The sequence below is a fragment of the Mytilus galloprovincialis genome, chromosome 3 (genome assembly GCF_965363235.1).
Source record: "Mytilus galloprovincialis chromosome 3, xbMytGall1.hap1.1, whole genome shotgun sequence".
In the NCBI taxonomy this organism is placed as follows: Eukaryota; Metazoa; Mollusca; class Bivalvia; order Mytilida; family Mytilidae; genus Mytilus; species Mytilus galloprovincialis.
In genome coordinates, this window is record NC_134840.1 from 27,235,765 (window position 1) to 27,257,931 (window position 22,167).

General features: G+C 31.9%; 2 protein-coding genes across 3 annotated transcripts in view; both read right to left on the bottom strand.

Annotated features, from left to right (window-relative positions):
- Window positions 1-5,086: 5,086 nt before the first annotated feature.
- Window positions 5,087-15,203, bottom strand: LOC143066373 (uncharacterized). Its single transcript, XM_076239322.1, has 7 exons — window positions 15,087-15,203; window positions 11,381-11,442; window positions 10,647-10,755; window positions 9,690-9,745; window positions 7,363-7,413; window positions 5,709-5,817; window positions 5,087-5,202 (listed from the first exon to the last, which is right to left on the bottom strand). Exons 1-7 carry the CDS (start codon window positions 15,155-15,157, stop codon window positions 5,184-5,186), a joined length of 477 nt encoding a protein of 158 aa, XP_076095437.1. The 5' UTR covers window positions 15,158-15,203; the 3' UTR covers window positions 5,087-5,183.
- A 4,181-nt stretch (window positions 15,204-19,384) lies between these two features.
- LOC143067586 (WD repeat-containing and planar cell polarity effector protein fritz homolog) overlaps window positions 19,385-22,167 on the bottom strand; it is a 41,549-nt gene continuing 38,766 nt past the window's right edge. For both annotated transcript variants that reach the window (XM_076240935.1, XM_076240936.1), the window contains exons 26-28: window positions 21,434-21,519; window positions 20,224-20,255; window positions 19,385-19,511 (exon numbers count right to left, since the gene is read on the bottom strand). In XM_076240935.1, coding sequence (XP_076097050.1) covers window positions 19,458-19,511; window positions 20,224-20,255; window positions 21,434-21,519 — 172 coding nt within the window. In that variant the 3' untranslated portion in view covers window positions 19,385-19,457. The remainder of the gene's footprint in view (window positions 19,512-20,223; window positions 20,256-21,433; window positions 21,520-22,167) is intronic.

The window sequence follows — 22,167 nt, forward strand, 5'->3', positions numbered from 1 at the left end:
TTTGAACATTTATAACTACCAATTGTGAATTTTGATATTCAATACTTTTGATACAATATTAATCAATAAAAGAATATTTTATAATAAGTGAAGGGGCAAAATTCTAATGCCATCAATTATCAAAATCGAACTCATAAAATAAATTTTCTTACATCTTACAACTTTTGAGATGTGATACCATCGGTGCCAATAACAAATTTATAACATCTCCATATTAACAGTGAATTAAAATTTATAATCTTGGGAGGAGCTGAGATTTTTCAGAGGCATTGAGTGTCAATACATTTCTGCAAATATTCGGAAAAGGCAGAATCTTGAACCATGTGCTCGAAGTGGCGCGCTCATATCAATTACCAAAATTTCGAAAGTTTCATTGAAGACTAAATTCTACTAAAACCTATCCTGTTAGTCCCTCATAGCTATGTTCCAATCTTCACTGGGGCAGTGTTTAACTTGAATACCACTTTACTGACGACAAATCATGCAATAAGATTTTTATTATGGTTGGTATTGGCTTCACCCTAGTGCTACTAAGAGGTGCTCTGAAGGGCAACTGTATGGCGTTCACGTGATATTATTAAAATTCTAAAGTCCACTCTAGAGTTTCAAGTGGGCTCTGCCTAGTCGACATATGCTAGTGTGTTTGTATTACGTTATCTACTGTTCTTTTCATTTTATTTGCCGTTGTATTGTATTGGGGTTTATTTTGGGGGGGAGGGGGTAGAAATCCGACAGTAGTTCTGTTTATCTTAAACTGTCTGTAACATAGTCATTTTTGGTACATTGTTATGTTTTTAAATACCAATGTATATGAAACCTTCGTGTATATGTATCAGGTATCGTTCGCTCCTCTTTAGTAAAACATATAAAGACAGAAACGAAAATTTGTACATAAAAAACAGAAAAGGAATATCATGTAATAATTCATGACAAAATCATGTCACGCACTTAGAGATCCAAATAATGCGTATAGTGTCGTGTTTCATCTCAAAGTCAGAATATGACCTCAAACAAGAAGCAAACGTTTACATCTGTTTGGAAGTTTAATAAATCTTCTTGTGACGAAAAAAATTCTTTGATGTTACATCTATGCATAAAAGATCAAATTATGATTGTAACACTACCAAAGAGGGACGAAAGATACCAAAGGGACAGTCAAACTCATAAATCTAAAACAAACTGACAACGCCATGGCTAAAAATGAAAAAGACAAACAGACAAACAATAGTACACATGACACAACATAGAAAACTAAAGAATAAACAACACGAACCCCACCAAAAAACTAGGGGTAATACCAAAACACTTCCCCGGTCAAACAAAAAGAAATTCAAATGTTGGTTTTAGTGTCCATCGCCTACATATACAATACGAAATATAGATAAGATAGAAAGATGTATGCGTCCAAATTCAAATGTATGCTAGAAAACTAGACAAGAGAAAACGTCAACATTAACCCTAAACTGAAACAGTAGTAATATGAGGCAGGCATAACCTGTGAATGGGGACGAAGTCTGTATGTATTATTTTTTTAATTCAATCACGTTGATAAAAGAAACCGAAATACCGAACGTAACGTTCCCGATTTTAATTCTGTTGTTAGGGAATTAGCTGTGACGTTCTTTAAGTTATGACGTCATATTCGATGTAAACAAAAGAAACGCTTTCATCAGGTAACGTTTTTTCATATCAAGGAATTATTAAAAATGAAATTGGTATTGCGCGTTCCTTCCTATTTTATACTAGACTGATAAATATATATTTTACTCAAAGTTTCATACAAACGAGACCGGAAAAAGGAAGTACATTTCTGCGCAGGTCCGGGATTTCAAAACACGACAAAAAAAAATTTGAACGATTTTGAGTTCATTAGTACAATGAAAAATTCGGAAAATTTTCCCGAATTTTTTTTTTTATTGAATTTTCTACTGTTATTGGGGACTTCGTCCCCATATAACATTGGAACATAAAAAGACACACTATAAAATATCAATTGAAAAAGCTTAACTCTATCAAAAACTATTATAACAAAAACAAATAAACATACACTGAACAAATGAATTTGATCTATGACACAATATAAATACACTATGTAAAACAAAATCAAAAAGACAACTATACCCTGGGACAAAATGGCGTTAATTAAAATAACATACACAGGTATACTTATATTAATATTTCGTTGTAAAAGAGGGTCGGGAGATACCAGAGGGACATTCAAACTCATAGATCGAAAATAAACTGACAACGCCATGGTTAAAAGGAAAAAAACACAAAATAATAGTTCACAAGACAAAACACAGAAAGACTAGGCAACACAAACCCCATCAACAAAAACTGGAGATGATCTCATGTGCTCCGAAAGGATACGCAGGTCCTGCTATACATCCTGCTCGGCACCGGTCGTGTTGCTCATGTTCTGACAAATCTGGTAATACATAGTTTAATTTGGTAGGTCACATTCATAAAAAGAGAACGGGATTGTAGTTACGACATAAAGAACATATTCATCTGTTAAACTGATATTCCATAAAGGTACACTCGTGATGGCGGCTGTAAAATTTACGAAGGGATGATTTCAACTTTACTATTTGGAACTCTCTGTTTTATAGTTTCTTGTGAGCAGAAACCCTCTAACAAGGAAATCATGATAGGAAATACGTTTGTCAGTTCATTTTAGATCTATGATGTTGACTTTCCAGCAGGAACAGAAGTGAAAATTTGATTATTCCAATGATAAGCCTAATGACAATAAAACATAATTATATTAACAAAGGACTACTAGCAACTTGTTTCAGAATAAATGTTTTTCAGATGCAGACTCTATGAGTGAAATAATATTAGTTCCAAAATATGCCATATTTAATGACCTCCTTGCAACAGTATCGTAACTATATCACTTCTGAATAAGTCTGTTTTAAGGTTTGGTTAGCTTCTGAGGGGAATGACGACATAATTGTGCTCTGTATAGAATATTACCATAAAAAAATTTCAACAATAGGAAGTGAAAAATCATCTCATTTATTGGTGTTGACCTTCCCTTTAAAGATATTGATATCAAGATAAGCGCGTTACTTGAAGTCGTCATTATTGAGAGCCAACATATAATCCAAACTACTTTAAAAAAATACAAACCGAGAAATCGCTTAATTCGTCACAACGTATTTCCTAGTTGAAGTATCATACAAAATATTAGTAATCTGCTATTCATGCGATGTGAATTATGATGTTTGTAAATATGAGGGAACTAAGTTTCGATTAATCGAGTACATTAATCGAATACTCAGTCTGTTGACCTATGTTTGTACGAAGTTTCATACAAAAAAAAAGTTTGTTGAAAAGGTTGAGATTAATATGTAAAATTTTATAACATTTAAAAAAACAGTTCATTTATCCAATAGTATTGAGTGCATCGTAAATTGATTCAGCATTACAAGCAGAACAGAAGTTAATTCAATTTTGATTTTCTTGTTTTTTGTAAACTTATGAACTATTATCTTCGAGAGCTTACATATCCATGGACTGGAACATCGTCGTTACTTGACAAGTTACCATTACTGAAGACATACTGATTACTTTACGAAGGGAATTTAACCTACCTAGTCCTATGATTATTTCCGTGATAAATGATTAAAATGAAGCAATTAAATCGAGGTTCCCATATAAGGTGAACTTCTAGTCAACCTGTGGAAAATTTACGGACATCATCACGATTTGAATATATCATTGAATGCCCATTTAGTTTGATAATGTCCTTCAACTTGGAGCAAAATCCAGACGTTTCCTTTGTCGAAATACATAAAATATCAAATTTTGATTGCGATATGGACCCCATAAAAATTCACCGGATAAAGAAATAAAATGTAAATACTGAAATAAGTTAACTGAAAATCTTTCAAATATACAATCCAATATGATCTAATTTATTTGGTTGTCACTGTTATCCTTTTGAGTATAATGCATAAGTCCGTCGTTCTTTAAAACGAAAACTTAATTCCGTTAAGAAGATATTAATTTCATGTACAATTTGCAGACAATTTGAGGGGGAAAGAAGAACTTTGTAATTAAAATAAGATAAAATATTATTCGTGATGTTGTTACCGTTGATTTTTTTTAGGATACTATTAGTTACATAGTGTGCTAGTGACCTAATACGGTATATATGGGGTCAGTAAATTCCATATGGGGTGAGAGCGAAGCTCGAATCCCCATATTGAATTTACTGACCCCATATATACCGTATTACGTCACTAGCACACTATGTAACGAATTTATCTTACCGACTATCTTAACGTGTGAAATTAAGACTAATGATTCTCAAAATGAGCAAGTCTTCAATTCTGTTAGCACTAAGAAAATACTTCCATTTATCCTACAAAAACAGATGCCAACAATAACGACTTGTAAGGTTTAAATGTGTTTTATGAATTTATTTCAATCTTAATCATCAATTTCTTCGTCTGTTGGAACTTTTAAGATTTTTTCTCGGTACCGTTTTGTTTTTTATAAAGGGACATAACACCATTACTAACCGTGTATGAAATAAGCCTCGCCCCCCTTCTTACCTAATAAGGAATATAAAGGGACGTAACTCCACTACTAACCGTGTATGAGATAACTTAAAGCCCCGCCTCCCTACTAACCTAATATCAAATATACATGGTTTGCACGCGGACGCTTTTAACCAATCATATTCCTTGAAATGTATAGGAGGTAAGATAATATTTGTGACACGATAAACTTCATCTGAGATATAGAATTCAGCAAACAAATAATAATTATATATGGACTTTAAACCATAAAGCAATAATACCTTTCGGACATAACAAAAGGCGAACCACCATATGAAAATGCTTAATAGCTAATGGACAGAAAATGGCAATACAATATATCGACCTAAAAGATCTTTGTTGATAACAAGAAAAGAAATTAAAAAAAAATAGATCCGTAAAGTGACTAAGAGATACTTGCTAAGAAGTGATCATCTGATAGCAATATAAAAACTAGTCGTCCAAAATGGGCAAAATATTTATATCTATCAAAACCAACTGTTAAATGTGATCACATGTACCATCATGAATTTAGATACAGTTTGATTCTTTAATAAATAAATAGTCATATTTTTTTCCTTAAAGGTAGATGTGGTCTTGAGGTGCTCAAACGGCCCAATACAACAATGTGTTTTACAAATGTCCAAGAAACCTACAAAGAAAGGAAACAAGTTTGCAGTTAAGAATAAAGGTTTATATAATCAATTTTGCTTGTTACTTCTTTAATTTTTTAATAGTACATGTATGTAATTGATACCTTCTCTGTTTAAAGTGAGTAAGAGATTGTAATAAAGATATAGACTTAAATATAGAGTAAAATGTCATTTGTTTTGTTTTAATGAATGTGGGTTTACATAAGTGAGAACGTCGGCACACATTATAAATATAAACATATATGTTAATGTCAACATGCAGTCTTTAACGAGGACTAGTGACACCTTTAATTGCAATCTTAAACAGTTATTTCATCGTTTGGCGTATAAATTAAGTTCACTATGCTTTTCTTAAATCTTTACATTTTAACTTAAAAGCATGTACATACTTTGAATTTTGTAAATGTAATAATATAGTGTGCGATAACTTTCAAGAATCATGGAGGGATGCGAATGTCTCGATATTTTACCTGTTCACATCTACTAGAGAAACAAACCTACTTACCAATGCCAATATATCAAACTTGAGGTCATTGATAAAGATGAAAAACACAAAACAGAAGTGCAAGTTATCACTAAAATCCTAATCCAATTAACATGCTGTATGTCTGAAACTTGAAACAAAGAGGGTTTAACTATATTGTTTTTAGTTTTGTTGTATTGGTAAGTTTTTAAAATTAATTCTAATGGTTACATGTACTTGTATTTGTTCGTTTCAAGATGTCTAGCAAAGTTTTAGCTTTTAAGTTTCTACTTGATGTTAATAAGTTATAATCGAAAAATGCTTATAAAGAAATAATTCTTTTGATATTAATAAGGGATGTTAATAAATCTCTGCCATTAACACAAAACACGAAAGGAGTCAATATACGGCGATAAACTTCAATATAAAAATGAATATGCAATATTCTAAACTATGACAAATACCCCGGACTTTTATTTAAGGGATTTACCTTTTTATAAATTTATCATGTTAACTCAGCACTACTTCTCATAATGGTAACGTTTGTAGTGTTTTCCCGTTTTTCTATTTTTTCAATGTACTGAAAATGCATAGTAGTTTTCAAAGGTACCATGCGTACAATTTAATACGCCAGACATTCGTTTCGTCTTCATAAGACTCATCAGCCACGCTCAGATCAAAATCGTTATAAAGCCAAACGAGTATAAAGTGGAAGAGGATATAGGAACACCGTAAGAAGTATTTTCATTAACAGGAGTTCTATTACCTGACAACTAAATTACGAATTACTGATCAGTATTCAAAACAACAACAAAAAACGGCAGTACCTCGGCAAAATTTATTTTTATATTTTACCCAATGTCGATAGAGTGTGCAAAAGGATGATACTGTCATGTAAATCTGTTTATAATGTATGTACGTAGATCATGCGGTATACGCACTTCAATATTCCTTCTTCAACAGACTTGACATGTTTGTTTCGTAAGATTTATTTGTCTAAAATTAAAACCATCTGCTGCTCTGTTTGTGAAATTTGAAAAATTCTTTTTGTTTATTCCATTTGTTTCTCATCGTTTTTATCTGTCCATCTAACGATAATATAAGTTTAAGCAACAACAAAAAACACATAAATAGATAATAATGTTTTCTACAAAGCAGTTCTCAACCAAAAGTCAACATCTGTAACGCAAAAAAGTACATAAACAGTTTAAATATTTAAGGAAACCTCGAAGCTTAAATTAATTTAAAGAAATACCAAACTGTGAAGTAAAACCAAAAGGAAGGAAGTCCATAAAACCTTACAAAATCAAACGGTCATTAATATCAACTAAAGGAACTAAATGAAAACAAAAAGGACTAAATAGAAGTCCGGCTCCATCAGAACAGTTTGGATTATTAATTGAAAAGCCATCGTCAATATACGTTAAATTAGATAATCTACATTCTTTGCCCTTGTTTTTACATGTTTCTGAACGACCTCTGACTCATATGAAAATAAAAAAGGTCAAAAAGGAGAGGCGCAATGCAAGTTCCTATTTGAATTCCGACAACCTGTTTGAAAATTCTATACAAGTTGATAACGCCTCTACTGTTTCCATCATTTCCAAAACTTTATCCGTCAAAAGCAAGACCACTAAAAACATAGATAATAGTCTCATATTTTCTTTTATATTTATTTGTAGAAAAGATGTCTTACCTGTTGAATTGGAGGCATCATTTGATGAATGAAATATCCTTTCTTCTATATCTAAAGATATAAAAGTATGAATCAAAAACAAACAAAAACTTAGCAGCGTGACAACAAATGTTGTGTAAGCAGTAATCCCCCCTAAACAAATAACCATACATTTACGTCTAAAAATGGAGCGAAAGATACTCGAGGGTATTTAAACTCGTAGATCGAAAATAAACAGACAACGCCATAGCTAACATGTCTAACTTGACGGCATAGACATATCATAATATACACATGTATATATATATGTCTCAGCTGATAGCTGAGTATTTGAATAAAAAAAATCTGACTTGTGCTCATTTTTTTAAAAGTGCACCTATCCAGTTTAAATGTTTAAGTCCCCTTGCTGGATATAATTTGTATGCCTTAAAACAATATAAGAATTGGTCTTTCAGACATTTTTGTTTCCAGTTATCAGATGAATGTTCTAGAACACATGCCAGGAAATCGACGCAAAAACAAATTACGGGCTTGTATGTTCACTTGAGATATGCATTTGAATGTTACTTTCTGTGAGATGTCGGAAACCAAACACCCGATAATAAATAATATCTGAGCTGATATGCAAAAAGTAAAAACACAAAAATATTGAACTCCGAGGAAAATTCTGAAAGGAAAGTTTTAATCAAATAGCAAATCCAAAAGCTCAAACACATCAAACGAACGGATAACAACTGATCTTTTTTTTCGATTTATGAGTTTCGATCAGTTGTATACTATTGTTGCCTTAATATTCCTGACTTGGTACTTGCATTTTCTTATGTAGAAAATAGTAGATTAAACCTGGTTTTAAAGCTAGGTAAACCTCTCACTTGTATGACAGTCGCATCAAATTCCATTATATTGACAACGATGTGTGAACAAAACAAACTGACATAATAGGTACAAATTCCATAGATAGGGGTACAGCAGTCAAAATTGTGTTATAATCTTAATCACTTTAACACAAACAAATATGTAACAAAGAAACAGTAAACTGTAAAGGTAATATTTATAAAGACAAAGAAAAGAATAGTATAACACGTTATTAAGATGCTTAACAACGTCAGTATTCAGAATATATACATCAAGACCATTGTGCATTATTTGTGAAGTTGATACGGAATATTTATCAACATTGCCTTGATACCTTCCGATGAACTTTTTTTTTAAATTTACGAGACGTTCTTGGACAAACCCCTGGTTCATCTACTTTCTGCTCAGACAATGGTGATGTTTTACAAAGTCTGAGTAGGAGCTGCATATTCTTGAATACCGAATAAGTTGGGAAATGTATATTCTATATGCAGGTAAAGTTGTTATATTGCTACTTAGGTGACTGAAATTGATAGTCTCAAATCTCAATCGTGTCGTTTATCATAGATTCTGGTACTGAGATGACCTTGTATTTCAAATTCAAGGCTTAGGCCTAAAAATGATGCGGGTGTGTCATAATCAAATTGAAATAAAACAAACAACTGTTACTGTTTTTTTGTCGTTCCAAACTCCGTACACTGCTACTTTTGCAAAGGTAATATTTCTGTACATAAAATCTGTAGTACTGGAAATTTACTTTAAATATTTAGTACTAATTCTTTACTTTAAAATTATTATAATATTTAGGTACCTGTATTTTACAGTACTTGATAGTACAGAAAAAATACCAACAGTGAACAAAATATTCCATGTTTAAAAGTCATAACTTTAAGAGATTTGAATTAGACAAATTTTTAAAATACTGAAAATGTGACGGTATAACCAAAAGTCTGTAGTACTTAAATTTCAAATACAAATTAAGTACTGTAAAATACAGATACCTAAATATTACAATAATATTTAAGTAACAACATAGTACTGAATATTAAAAGCAGATTCCTGTACTACAGTTTTTTTGGTACAGAAATAGTACCTATGCAAAAGTAGGTGTGTATATCTTTTGATTGTCTAACTTATCACGTTTAACATCACATTGCCATGTTGTGTTTCGTATACTGTTGTTTTTTGTTTTAATTTTGCCATTTGCCTTGTCAGTTTAATTTCTCCGTTTGAGTTGGAATGTCTCTTGGGTATAGTTTGCTTCTCTTCATCCATACTTTATTTACTTACAGACTTAGTAGCTTTTAATTTGGTATGGCACACTTACGCATCTTTATAGCATGATTGTTTTAGATGAAAATAAATTTGAAAAGATTAAATAGGAATTTAGGTTTATTATGATGTTTTTTTCGGCTCATCGTTTAAAATCATTTATTTGGTAAATTTCGAATCGTAGTTATACTTGCATCAATTCAAAACTGAAACCATAGTACCTTTAGTGCAATTAGGGAACAGAGAATCACAAATGCATCCCTCAACATGATCGCACCTGAAATACGAGAATATTGTAAGTGAACTTACTATCGTTTTGGTATACATGAGCTTAAATGTCAATGAATAGAAAATGTGCATTCTACTATAACGTTTTGCATTTGGTTGTAAAGAAAACAAGTGCAGTCTTATGAATCAAATTATATGGTAATGCTCAATTATTATTTTGATAGACATCAAACACAATTCTCCTGTATTGTGTTTTAAACAGACAAAATGTGACCCCTGCCTTGTCAGATAAAACAAGAAGTTAAACAAGGTAAAATATAAAAAAGTATTTTGGCAAACAAGTTCTGCCCAAGAAAAAACATTTTTTTCTCATTTTTACAACCCCAGGCGTTTACTTGACATCATTAACAGGTTACATATGAGACGCGAGAGTACCGTTCCAAATTGAGGGAAAATCTATTTAACCATGCAATAAGACAACGCACGAATAACATGATAAATATAATGCAAAAAATCCATGCGCATGGTAAAACGGTGAATGCAAAATAAGCGATTAAAACAAATGCTATTTGCATAATATTTATATCGAACGTCGTATTTACCACAAATGTATAAGCATAATTATTAACACACAATAGTTTTTTTTCAATGTTTCAAATTTTCTCACAATAGTGTGTTCCGACTTTTCTGATTGAGAGCATCCATTACGAGACATATTTTTTTTTGAAAAAACAAATAAATAGTGCATAATAATAATGCATTCATTCATTACTATCAAAGTTGCATCAAGTTTGATTAAGACGTCGAGAACGGTATAGACATTCTAAATATAATGTATTGTTCTGTGAGTTGCAATTCAAAATTTAGATAATATGTGGGTGGTTGGTGCGATCTGTTTTACTGTCAAGTATTTTGAGAGTTATGTTATCCTTTCTGAGTATTTTTTTTACCGTTTATCATAAGTACAGTTGCATATGTGCTGACATTCTATCCCATAATATCCCAAGGGACACGGTGTGTCACATTTCCCGTTTGATCCAATATAGCCTGAAGGGCATACTGAAATGAAACAAAAGCAAAACACTTAACTTATTATACATCTGAACGCTTTTAAATTAAGAATATAATTGTGTGCTTGATCAAAAAGGGAGAAATACTTACACGCAGTCGCATGCACATTGCACAATAAATGAACGTAAACATTTGACATTTGTTTCTATTTCAGACATTGCAGTCTTATTGTCGTATTTTACGTTTTATATCTTTTTGTATTTTACTAGTTCTTTAAAAAGAAGGCGAAAGATACAAAAGGAACATTCAAACTTATAAGTCAAAAATAAACTAGCAACGCCATGAATAAAAATGTAAAAGACAAACAAACAGACACACAACAATAAACAAAACACAACATACAGACAAAGCAACACGAACCCGACAAAAACTCGGGATCATCCTAAGTGCTCCGGAAGGATATGGAAATAAGTCTAATTCTGTAGGTTACATTAATTTTGCTATTAAATGATTTAGTTGTGCGGGTTTGCTAAACTTTTGGTAAATGTTGCCGACCGTGCAAGGGCTGTATAGACAGTCAAGGTGGTTAAAAACTTCCATTTGTTTTGGTCAATTTTAACTTCTTCAACGTTTGTGTCAGTTTGGGATTTTCAATTACTTAACGGGTACATACCTTTGCAAACACCATTTATTTCTTGATGGTTTCCACAACAAGTAGATGTACCATTGCCATTACTATCAGAAAATTAATATTTTATTGAGAAAATATTATATATAACAACAAAATGAATGACAGTTAAATAACAAAATAGTTTTTCTTTTGGATATATTACTTAGAAAGGATGTTCAAATAGGTTCTGACAAATTGGAATTTTGGGTCCTCAATGTTCTTTAACTTTTTACTTTTGGCTTTATATATAACTGTATTGATCTGAGCGTCACTGATGAGTCTTATGTAGACGAAACGCGCGTTTAACGTATTATATTATAATACTGGTACCTTTGATAACTATCTTGACTAAAATTCTTTGTTTTCGTATATCGTAAACGGTAAACAAGTAATGAGCGAGCTTACATTAGATTTCATACTAACACAGCTATCTTACGAATGTCACCTTGTGTCTATGGACTTGTCACTGTCTCAAGTCAGACTTACGAAAGCCCCTTAATATACGATGGGTCCTCAATTTCGTCTTACATTTTGATAGCTATTACAAGTGACATGTGTTTAATCTGGTCTTAAGATCGTCCTAAAACTTTGGATTTTATACGCCGAAATAAAAATTACATAAAAGAATAAATGTCTTCTATGTTTATTGACTTTTTTGACTGAGTTTGAATTTTTGTTTTGGAAGATTTTGAACTTGTATTAATTCATTGTTATTCTCATGATATGCAATGATTTTATCATATCTATACAGGTTTTGAAAACGAGTGGATCAAATCTTAAATGCGCATTGATTACAGTACGATTATTACCACTTATCGCCTCAAAATAGTTCAGTTTCTTTAATTAAAAATATTATTTTTAGTTGCAAACAATGGTTACGTATACTACTTCATCGTATCATTATACTTGTACCACTGTGTGTGTGTTGAGATACAATCCTGGGAATGGACAACAACTCTAGGCTTTTGATAACTACACTTGTATCACCAAATTATGTTTAGTGAAATCTAACTACAAATTTAAATAAGCACGAGTTTAGCTAAAACACAATGATAATAAAAATCTGTAATATAAATCTATTTCAGTCACATGATGTATAAACAGAATACCGATATTATATATTTTGTTTACATGTTATATTGCCACTGTATTTATTTTAATATAAGAGTCAACTAGCTATTCAAATAGCTGGAATTTGCATATTAAATGGTACAAATAATATATTTCAAGATTTGAAATAAATGTCAGGCTGCACATTGCTGTTGACAATTTTCATATCATATGTTTTTGTACATCATTGGCTTTCAAATATTTGGCTTTAAACGTTCATTATAAGCATAAGAACAGAAAAGCGGTTCTGAAGATTGAAATATATAAATTGTTGTCATTTGTTGCTTGAAGTTTGCTTTGAATCGAAGAATATCCAAAACCAAATAACTTATGTGTATAAAAATTATGAAAAAAACAGAATATAGTATTGTTTTGATACAGACCATCCAAGACTTATTCGACGACTTCACACGAAAATCTATGATAAACGGGACGATTTCAACTTCCCAATTATCAATTTCCCATTTCTCAGCAGTAACATACACTTTGCCCCTTCGTATGGTGTTTACATATCACAATTGATACGTTATTCACGTGCTTGTTCACACTATACGGACTTCATATACAGGAGTGTGCTCCTTACGCAGAAACTGCTCCAACAAAGTTATGAGGAGGACAGATTAAAATTGACACTCCGTAAATTTTATGGACACCATCACAAATTGGTGGATCCATATGATGTCTCTTTAACCAAACTAGCTAAGGACATTTTTACCACATGGTAGATTGTGGTTTGTCATTATGTCGTCTAATCTTTTAATTACCAAACGTGACTTATTCCCGATTGTGACTGTTTTGCTGAATGTGAATTCGCATTACTATAAGACGTGTTTCTGTACTTGTTTATCCCAAATTCATGTATTTAGTTTACATGTTTAATGTTATATTTGTAATTCTCATCGGATTTTGTCAAATGTGTTGACGTCTTTTTATTATATTTAGGTGTTACGGATAGAAAAATTAATCACCGCCTTTATTAATTATATTAAATTTTGTACGATTATTTACGTTTGAAGTTGGATTCATAACAAACTGGACATATATATATTACAGTTAATTGCTATTAATAAGTATTGCAATATGCATTTTGTTTAAATTAATTATCAGTATTTAGTTCTGATATAATCTTAAATCAATCCTAATTCTATCTCACTTTGATAGTTTTTCATATGTGACGTCATGCTGTTTCTAAATTTCATAAATTCAAATGTGGCATAACGTTTGTACCTTTTCGCCATCGTATGTGACGTCACATTTTTGTAATTACGTTGACGCCTGGACTGATTCGGGTGTGTCTATTCTGTGTTAAACTTTAATAGCATTATGTATTCGGGTTTAGTTTTCTGTAATTAGTTAATACTTCAGTTTCATTATGTATATCTCTTTCATATTCATTTGTTAAAATTTACTGTTTGCAATAGCATGAATTGTTCTATATAATAAGGATGTTCTTATCCCGGGCATAAAAACAATGCCGTATTTGACAAAACCTTTTCAACTTTTGATCTTCAGTGCTGTACAACTTTGTACCTTTTTCACTTTCGATCTTTTATATCTGGGCGTTATGTATTCGGGTTTAGTTTTCTGTAATTAGTTAATACTTCAGTTTCTTTATGTATATCTCTTTCATATTCATTTGATAAAATTGACTGTTTGCAATAGCATGAATTGTTCTATATAATAAGAATGTTCTTATCTCGGGCATAAAAACAATGCCGTATTTGGCGAAACCTTTTCAACTTTTTATCTCCAGTGCTGTACAACTTTGTACTTTTTTCACTTTCGATCTTTTATATCTGGGCGTCACTTGTAAGTCCTGTGTGGACAAGGCGCGTTTTTGGCGTATTGAATTTTAAACCTGATGCTTTTTGTTATCTATAAATCATGTTTTTCTTTGTCTAATATGTTCTCCTATTTATTTGTATTGTAGTCCTGTAATATTATGTTGTCATTTCAATGTTATATTTAACTTTGCCATTAAAGTGCGAGGTTTGGCATGCCACAAAACCAGGTTCAACCCAGCACTTTTATTCCCCTTTAAAAGTGTCCTGTACCGAGTCAGGAAGATGGCCATTGTTATATTATTGTTCGTTTCTGTGTGTGTTGCATTTTAACGTTGAGTCGTTTGTGTTTTCTCTTATTTTTGAGATATTGAGATCATACTTGTCTATCCCAAATTCATGTATTTTGTTTTCTTGTTATATTTGTTATTCTCCTGGTGTTTTGTCTGATGCTTGGTCCGTTTCTGTGTGTGTTACGTTTCGGTGTTATGTCGTTGTTCTCCTCTTATATTTAATGCGTTTCCCTCGGTTTTAGTTTGTTACCCCGATTTTGTTTTTTGTCCCTGGATTTATGAGTTTTGAACAGCGGTATACTACTGTTGCCTTTATTTATTCATGTCTAGAGAAACAGCTTAACATTTTAAATTTTCGCACTATTTATGAATTTATAGTTCAATCATATATTCTGAAATACGTCATCATGCTGTGAGCACCTCTAAGTACATAAATTAAGTACGGATATCTTTTTTATTCTAAATTCTGTGTAAATTAGCTATATCTTTTATATTACGTCAACGAATTACACCAATAACACTTACTGATCTGGTATTCTGCACGCCTTTATTCCGCAGAGAAGTAAAATATGTACTGCAATACATTTTAATAACATTCTTGGCTATTCATAACTGATTATGATTTCCTATGTCAATTAAAAACAGGAAATATTTCAAATAACGAAATTGATAAATTGACCTCGTTATTTACACAAACGGAAACCATCAATATGAAAAAATGGAAACAACACTTTATAAATGTCCCGCATCCGAGCGCTTTTCTGTAGCATTCTTCATCTTACATACTCAAAACCAAATATTTACAAGCTAATGATGTACAAGAACCAAAAACAGTTGAGGATCTATGACTAAAAAAAAAGGAATAATAATAACAGTCAAATCTATCTAAGGTCAAGTTTGCCTGAGGAAGTTGAAACGTTAGTTTATAGATAAATTATTAAACACAAAATTTTATAAATCCTGTCAGTCACGATGCCGAAAAATACTGAACATAAAATAGTATTTTCAAAACCATGCATCAGAAATTAGATCTCTTAATCAAAAACAATGAAAGACTGACACTTCGTAACATGAGGCATCTATATGCCAAGTATTTAGCATCCAGTTCTTCCACCTTCTGAAATATAAAGCTTTTAAGAAGTACGCTAACGCCGCCGGCGGATCACTATAATCCATATGTCGAGCTTTCTTTGATAAAATTCGCAGGCTCGACAAAAAAACAAACTATCAGAAAGCAAATAAAGTGGAAAAAGTAGAGACTGGAACAAGTTTAAGAAGATAAAAGAAGATAAAAAAAGATGCTTAGTTAATATGCAGGAAACCATACAACACTTGCATCTCAGATATGTTAAGTGATGACAATACTAATAACCCCAAACGATTCTGGACTTTCATCAAATGCAAACTTTTACTGAGTCAACAGGAGTAGCACCCCTAGGTAAAAAGGGCATATTACACGATGACACTGAAACAAATGCCAACATACTGAATAACCAATTTACATAATATTTCTCATCATAACAAGAAGAAGTACAAACAAAAGGCAACAGCGCTTACTCATCCATACCAGAAATAAATGTGCAACAAGCTGGAGTTTACAAACTACGTAAAAACATCAACCAACATAAACTAACCGGTACTGACGCAATACCAGGGAAACTTCTGAAAGATATAGCAAAAGAATAAAAAACAATTAACGCAACCATCTTAAACGTATCAATTAAACAAGGTAAAATGCCAGATCAATGGAAAGAAGCTTTAATAACACCATTATTTAACAAGAACACAAAAGTGCACAAGCTGAAATGTCTCGCCTTCTTTACTAATTATTGATATTATGTTGATAGTCCTAAGTATAAAGCTTTATTAAAAACTGTCACATAAACTTAGCATTAACTAAGATAACTAAACAAAGACCAATGAAGTATGAAAATGAGGTCAAGGTCAGATGAACCATGCCAGGCAGACATGTACAGCTAACAATGCTTCCATACAACAAATATAGTTGACCTATTACTTATAGTTTAAGAAAAATAGACCAAAACACAAAAACTTAACACTGAGCAATGAACCGTGAAAATGAGGTCGAGGTCAAATAAAACCTGCGGTACTGACATATAGATCATAAAATATTTCCATACACCAAATATAGTTGACCTATGGCATATAGTATAAGATAAAAAGACCAAAACTCAAAAACTTAACTTTGACCACTCAACCATGAAAATGTGGTCAAGGTCAGATGACATCTGCCCGCTAGACATGTACATCTTACAATCATTCCATACAACAAATATAGTAGATCTATTGCATAAAGTATGAGAAAAACAGACCAAAACACAAAAACTTAACTATAACCACTGAACCATGAAAATGAGGTCAAGTTCAGATGACACCTGCCAGTTGGACATGTACACCTTACAGTCCTCCCATACACCGAATATACTAGACCTATTGCTTATAGTATCTGATATATGGACTTGACCACCAAAACTTAACCTTGTTCACTGATCCATGAAATGAGGTCGAGGTCAAGTGAAAACTGTCTGACGGGCATGAGGACCTTGCAAGGTACGAACATACCAAATATAATTATCCTATTACTTATAATAAGAGAGAATTCAACATTACAAAAAATCTGAACTTTTTTTTCAAGTGGTCGCTGAACCATGAAAATGAGGTCAAGGACATTTGACATGTGACTGACGGAAACTTCGTAACATGAGGCATCTATATACAAAGTATGTAGCATCCAGGTCTTCCACCCTCTAAAATATAAAGCTTTTAAAAAGTTAGCTAACGCCGCCGCCGTAGCCGCCGGATCACTATCCCTATGTCGAGCTTTCTGCAACAAAAGTTGCAGGCTCGACAAAAAGGAGGCAGATACTATAGGGAAAGCATGTAACTATCGTCCTGTATCCCCGACATCGATTTGTCGCAAGGTCATGTAACATATACTGAATAGTAACATCATCAGACATTTTAAGGCAAATAACATCCCGTCTTAAAACAGTTTCCGCAAAAAAATAGATCATGTTAAAACAAAAACAGCTACTATGGTATACGAGGGAAAACACTTCAATGGATAGCTAGTTTCCTGCATGGCCGAACGCAGCAGGTTGTCGTAGATGGAAAGAAGTTAGAAACATCAGACGCAACATCTGGAGGCCTCTTTGGTATTTACATAAATTACCTGCCAGAACTAGTAACATCTGAAGCTAGATTATTCGCAGATAATTGTTTAGGAGGAGGATACCATCTTACTCCAGAAATACCTAGACAATATACAGAACCTGGAGGACACATGGCTAATGCAATTCAACCCTGACAAATGCGAGGTACTATGGGTAACCAACAAAAGAAAACATTTTACCAGAACCTACACCATACACGGAAAGACATTAGAAGTAGTAAAGAACGCTAAATACCTTGGCCTTAATATCTGCCACAACTTATCATGGAACTATCATGTAGGTACAGTTACCAAAAAGCGATACATATGACAGACTATGAAAGTCTGTATATAAAATATGCAATATACTGGTCTTTAAACTTCTGGAATATAGAGCTTTATAAAAAAAAAGTTTACACTATGAATGCATTCGTTGCTGGACAGCATCCTTATGTCTTGTATTCTTTGATATTCGTTTTTTTGCATGTAAGACAAAAGCCATCAAAAGACCTTCTTATCTACTTTTCTTACAAAGAACTAACACCACTGACATCTCTCTCCCTCTTCTGCGGAAGAATTCAAAATCTTTTTAAATGCGAAAAACATCTCTTATGTTTTTTTCTGTATTAAATTAAATAACTTTAAGGTTGTTATTCATTCTAATATGACGTGCTTCTTTCGCTTTGTAAACAACACCGTGATAAAATTCTCAATATATCTATGCTTAGCGCAGACTCCCAAGATGTACACAAATGGCTGTTTAAATATGCCTCCCACGTAAATCCACATGTATCGTAACCTATGTGTAAACGGTTGTGGATTTCGCTGTGTTAACAATTACAATTGAATAAAACCCTACAGAACATTTATTCTGATTCTGATGCATAACAAAAAGAATTTACACATTAGAGAACGGAAAAATGGACAAAAACAAAACAAATTAAAATTCCGCGAAATTCCAGTAGTGATTTTTGCGCATTAACGTCATTTCAAAACATGACGTCATATGAGTGAAAACGTCAAAGCTGAAGGTTTTTCGATTGCGTTTACCTTCTAAACTCGTATACAATTGCATTAAAATAAAGTATTGAGGTAGGTGTTGCTTGTTTTCTGTTCTATTGCAATATTCGCACATTTACTGATTTCAGCAAGTCAACAGGGCGGCTCCTTGGTTACAACATGTAAACAGTGAATTTGACGGTAGCTTACAATAAAAAATGCAAATCTAAAATTGCAAATGTTGGGTTTACTGAGAAGTAAAAAAAGTAATCACATTTTTTTCTAGCGGTTAGTTAAGAAATCATTCATGCAGGTTTATTAGATTTGTTTTACATTTACCTAACAGTGGGTAAAATAGAACAGCCACACACACGGTATACCCATCATCGCTTCAGTTTTTAAATGATCGTATTTGTCCTATTAGAATCGAAATAATTCATGGTTTCCATGAATTATTTCTTAATTATAGACGACTGACTGCCTCATTTGTATCAATTTATATGATAATGTTCAAACTTATGTAACATTATTTCCAACATAAGTTATATCATAATAAGTGCAGCAACTGAAATCATACAATAACAAAAATTCATCAAGCCAGTATGGTGTTATCATTCTTTTAAACACAGTTTTAATGAATACACACTAACAGTAACAGAAATAATTTATTTTATTCATACTATTTATACAATTACAGGCTTTATATACATGATATATAATGTAAATCATACAATTCCAAAATGTATCACTTTCACAGATTTTGGTTTATCTTCTTCTTCCTGCAAAATAAAACAAAAACAAATGTTTAGCTAGCTTTCTTTCTCTTACAATTGATATCACCTGAATTCTTACACATCAAATAAGTAAATGACAATGACACATTTCTCGTTGAGAAATATAGTTGCATAAAAAGAATTGCTTAAAAGGGCATTAGCTAGGGTTAAGACAAAACATTAAAATATAATATAAATTTTATATTTGATACATCTTTATGCTGCAACTGATCTTTATTATGATTTTTAGTATTTGTTATTGAATTTTTTTCTCAAATAAACTATTCCAAGTAACAAGAGTGTAATGTTTGAAGGAAAATGAGATTACTAACCACAGTACTTAAAGAAAATCGTTTACATTTCATTTATTTAGTGAACCATTTTAGTAACTTTTTAATACTGGTGACTTTGTACCAAAAGCAAACTCGAAAAGATCATAAATGTCTGATTTACAAAGTTTGGTAGTAATTGGTTCTTCATATGAATTTTTATTTTTTTAAGGTGAAATTTTCTATTTCTAGTTATCATGATGATCAAGTTTGTTTGCAAATTAGCTCAAAAACCATCAACCTAAAATATGGTCTTGATGAGCAAACTTTCTGCCCAATCAAATACATCGCTTTTAATATTAGCTATTTATTTTAAACAATGCTGAATAAGTGATTGGAACATTGCATCTAATTCTGTCTTTTGCATATACAAATTGAATAATACTTACTGAGGAGTTATTCCTATCTGGTGTACTCCGATCTGTCAAAATAAATAAAAGAATCACAACAAAACAATGCAGAGAATTTTCTTTTATCTTATCACTACATTGTATCAAGGGCTTCAACTAGTTAAGTTAGTTTTATCAATGCCATCAGAATTTGGTTGACTGCTAAGGAATATCTTTGTCTAATAGAAGACCACAGATATGTTCCACATCCCCTAACCAGGATTGCTTTCTATTCCAAAGCCCACATGTTCAACCTCCTGTTTTGATGGGATTTTTTTTTGCCCAATTTTTAGCTTCAGTGTAGCAATTTCCTACTGTTGTTTGTCTTTTTGAGATTTTTCTCTCATCATGGTATTGTCTGTTTTTGTTGGACTTCTTCTTTTATTGCAGCATTGGTATCTTCTTTTGTCTTTTAAAGACTTTTCAATAAGGTGTAGAACAGAAACTGATGAAAAGCATTTAGAACTAGAACTTAAAATTGTTTTCTCCTTTCATTCAAATTGAAATATTTTTGCCTAGATGAATAACTGTATTTATTTATGATTCACGTAATAATTTTCTTGTATCAACATCTAATATGCTTAAATTTCAACTATAGTCGCCGTCAGCTGAAATTCGTAGCGGTTATCGGTAAAAATAATCTAAACTATCAATCGCGTTCACTCGAGATATAGTTTTTCACATTCCATTCAAAAATCGCAAAAAGAAAAACCACTACTGACCTATCTTTTAAGTGATCACACTGTAATAATCCTAACCTTCACATTTTCCAGAATATTTTCCATTGTAATTCCGCCATCTTCGTTTCTATGAGGATCATTTGTTTACATATGACATTCGTCACTGTACGCAGTTTCCTGAAATGTTCCTTTCATTGATGTGATAAGGTTTCCCGCGCTTTATGCAAATTTTATGAAATTGAACTCCACGGAAACACTTCCGGTAAAAACAATGGCTGATTCCACCATTCAAAATCGTCTATGAAAAAGTGAAGGTCAGGATTATTACAGTGCGATCACTTAAAAGGTAGGTCAGTAGTGGTTTTTCTTTTTGTGATTTATGAATGGAATGTGAAAAACTATATCTCGAGTGAACGTGATTGATAGTTTAGATTATTTTTACCGATAACCGCTACGAATTTCAGCTGACGGCGACTATAATCAACTTGTATTGTAATTTTTTGAATTAACATATTTCATATCAATATTACCATGATTTGTCCACTGAGGTTCTAGTTGTAAAGCTGTTGTGTAATCTGATATTAAATCTGCTTCTATGTCTGATAATACAGAATTTCTGAAAATTTTATATTTACATTCATTAGATATTACAGTAAATCAAACAGAGACAAATTCTTTATTGTCTACTACCATAAATTTATTCTTATCCATTGGATACCAATTTTCAAGGATTTCAATGGGTATAGGTGAACCAAGAATTAAAATTGAGGGTTCTCTTCAGGTTCTTCTCAATAAATGCAAAGTATCTACCATGAAATAGCACAATAGTGCTTAAACTGGCCTTACTCCAATCATTAAATCAATCAATGTATTGTTGAAAAAAGTAAACTGACATATAAAAGCTATACCTCCTACAAGAAGTCATCAGACCACTTTATGGAAATTGGAAACAGGTATATATTATTATTTTTAGCATGTTTTTTTTTCATTACGGTTTTCAAGTAATAAGACAATTAATGCATTTTACTGTTATGTTCTATTTTAAGCCATGGTGGCCCTATTGATGGATTTGGAGTAACCAAAACAAATACTTTATACATAGGAAAAATTGCAACATATGTTTTCATATGTTTAACATATGTTTTTCATATGTTTGAAAACATATGCAAACTTATGTTTAAGCCCGACATGAAAACATATGTTTTCGAACATATGAAAAACATATGGAAAACATATGGAAAACATATGATTTTCATATGTTTTT

Excerpts from the sequence above, each read along its gene's own strand:
- LOC143066373 (XM_076239322.1), bottom strand. The coding sequence starts at position 15,157 with ATGTTATTAAAATGTATTGCAGTACATATTTTACTTCTCTGCGGAATA. Across the intron at positions 9,746-10,646 it reads AACTGTACTTATGATAAACG|GTGCGATCATGTTGAGGGAT; the intron begins GTAAAAAAAATA and ends CTCGTATTTCAG. Across the intron at positions 5,818-7,362 it reads TGATGCCTCCAATTCAACAG|TTTCAGACATACAGCATGTT; the intron begins GTAAGACATCTT and ends CTTTGTTTCAAG.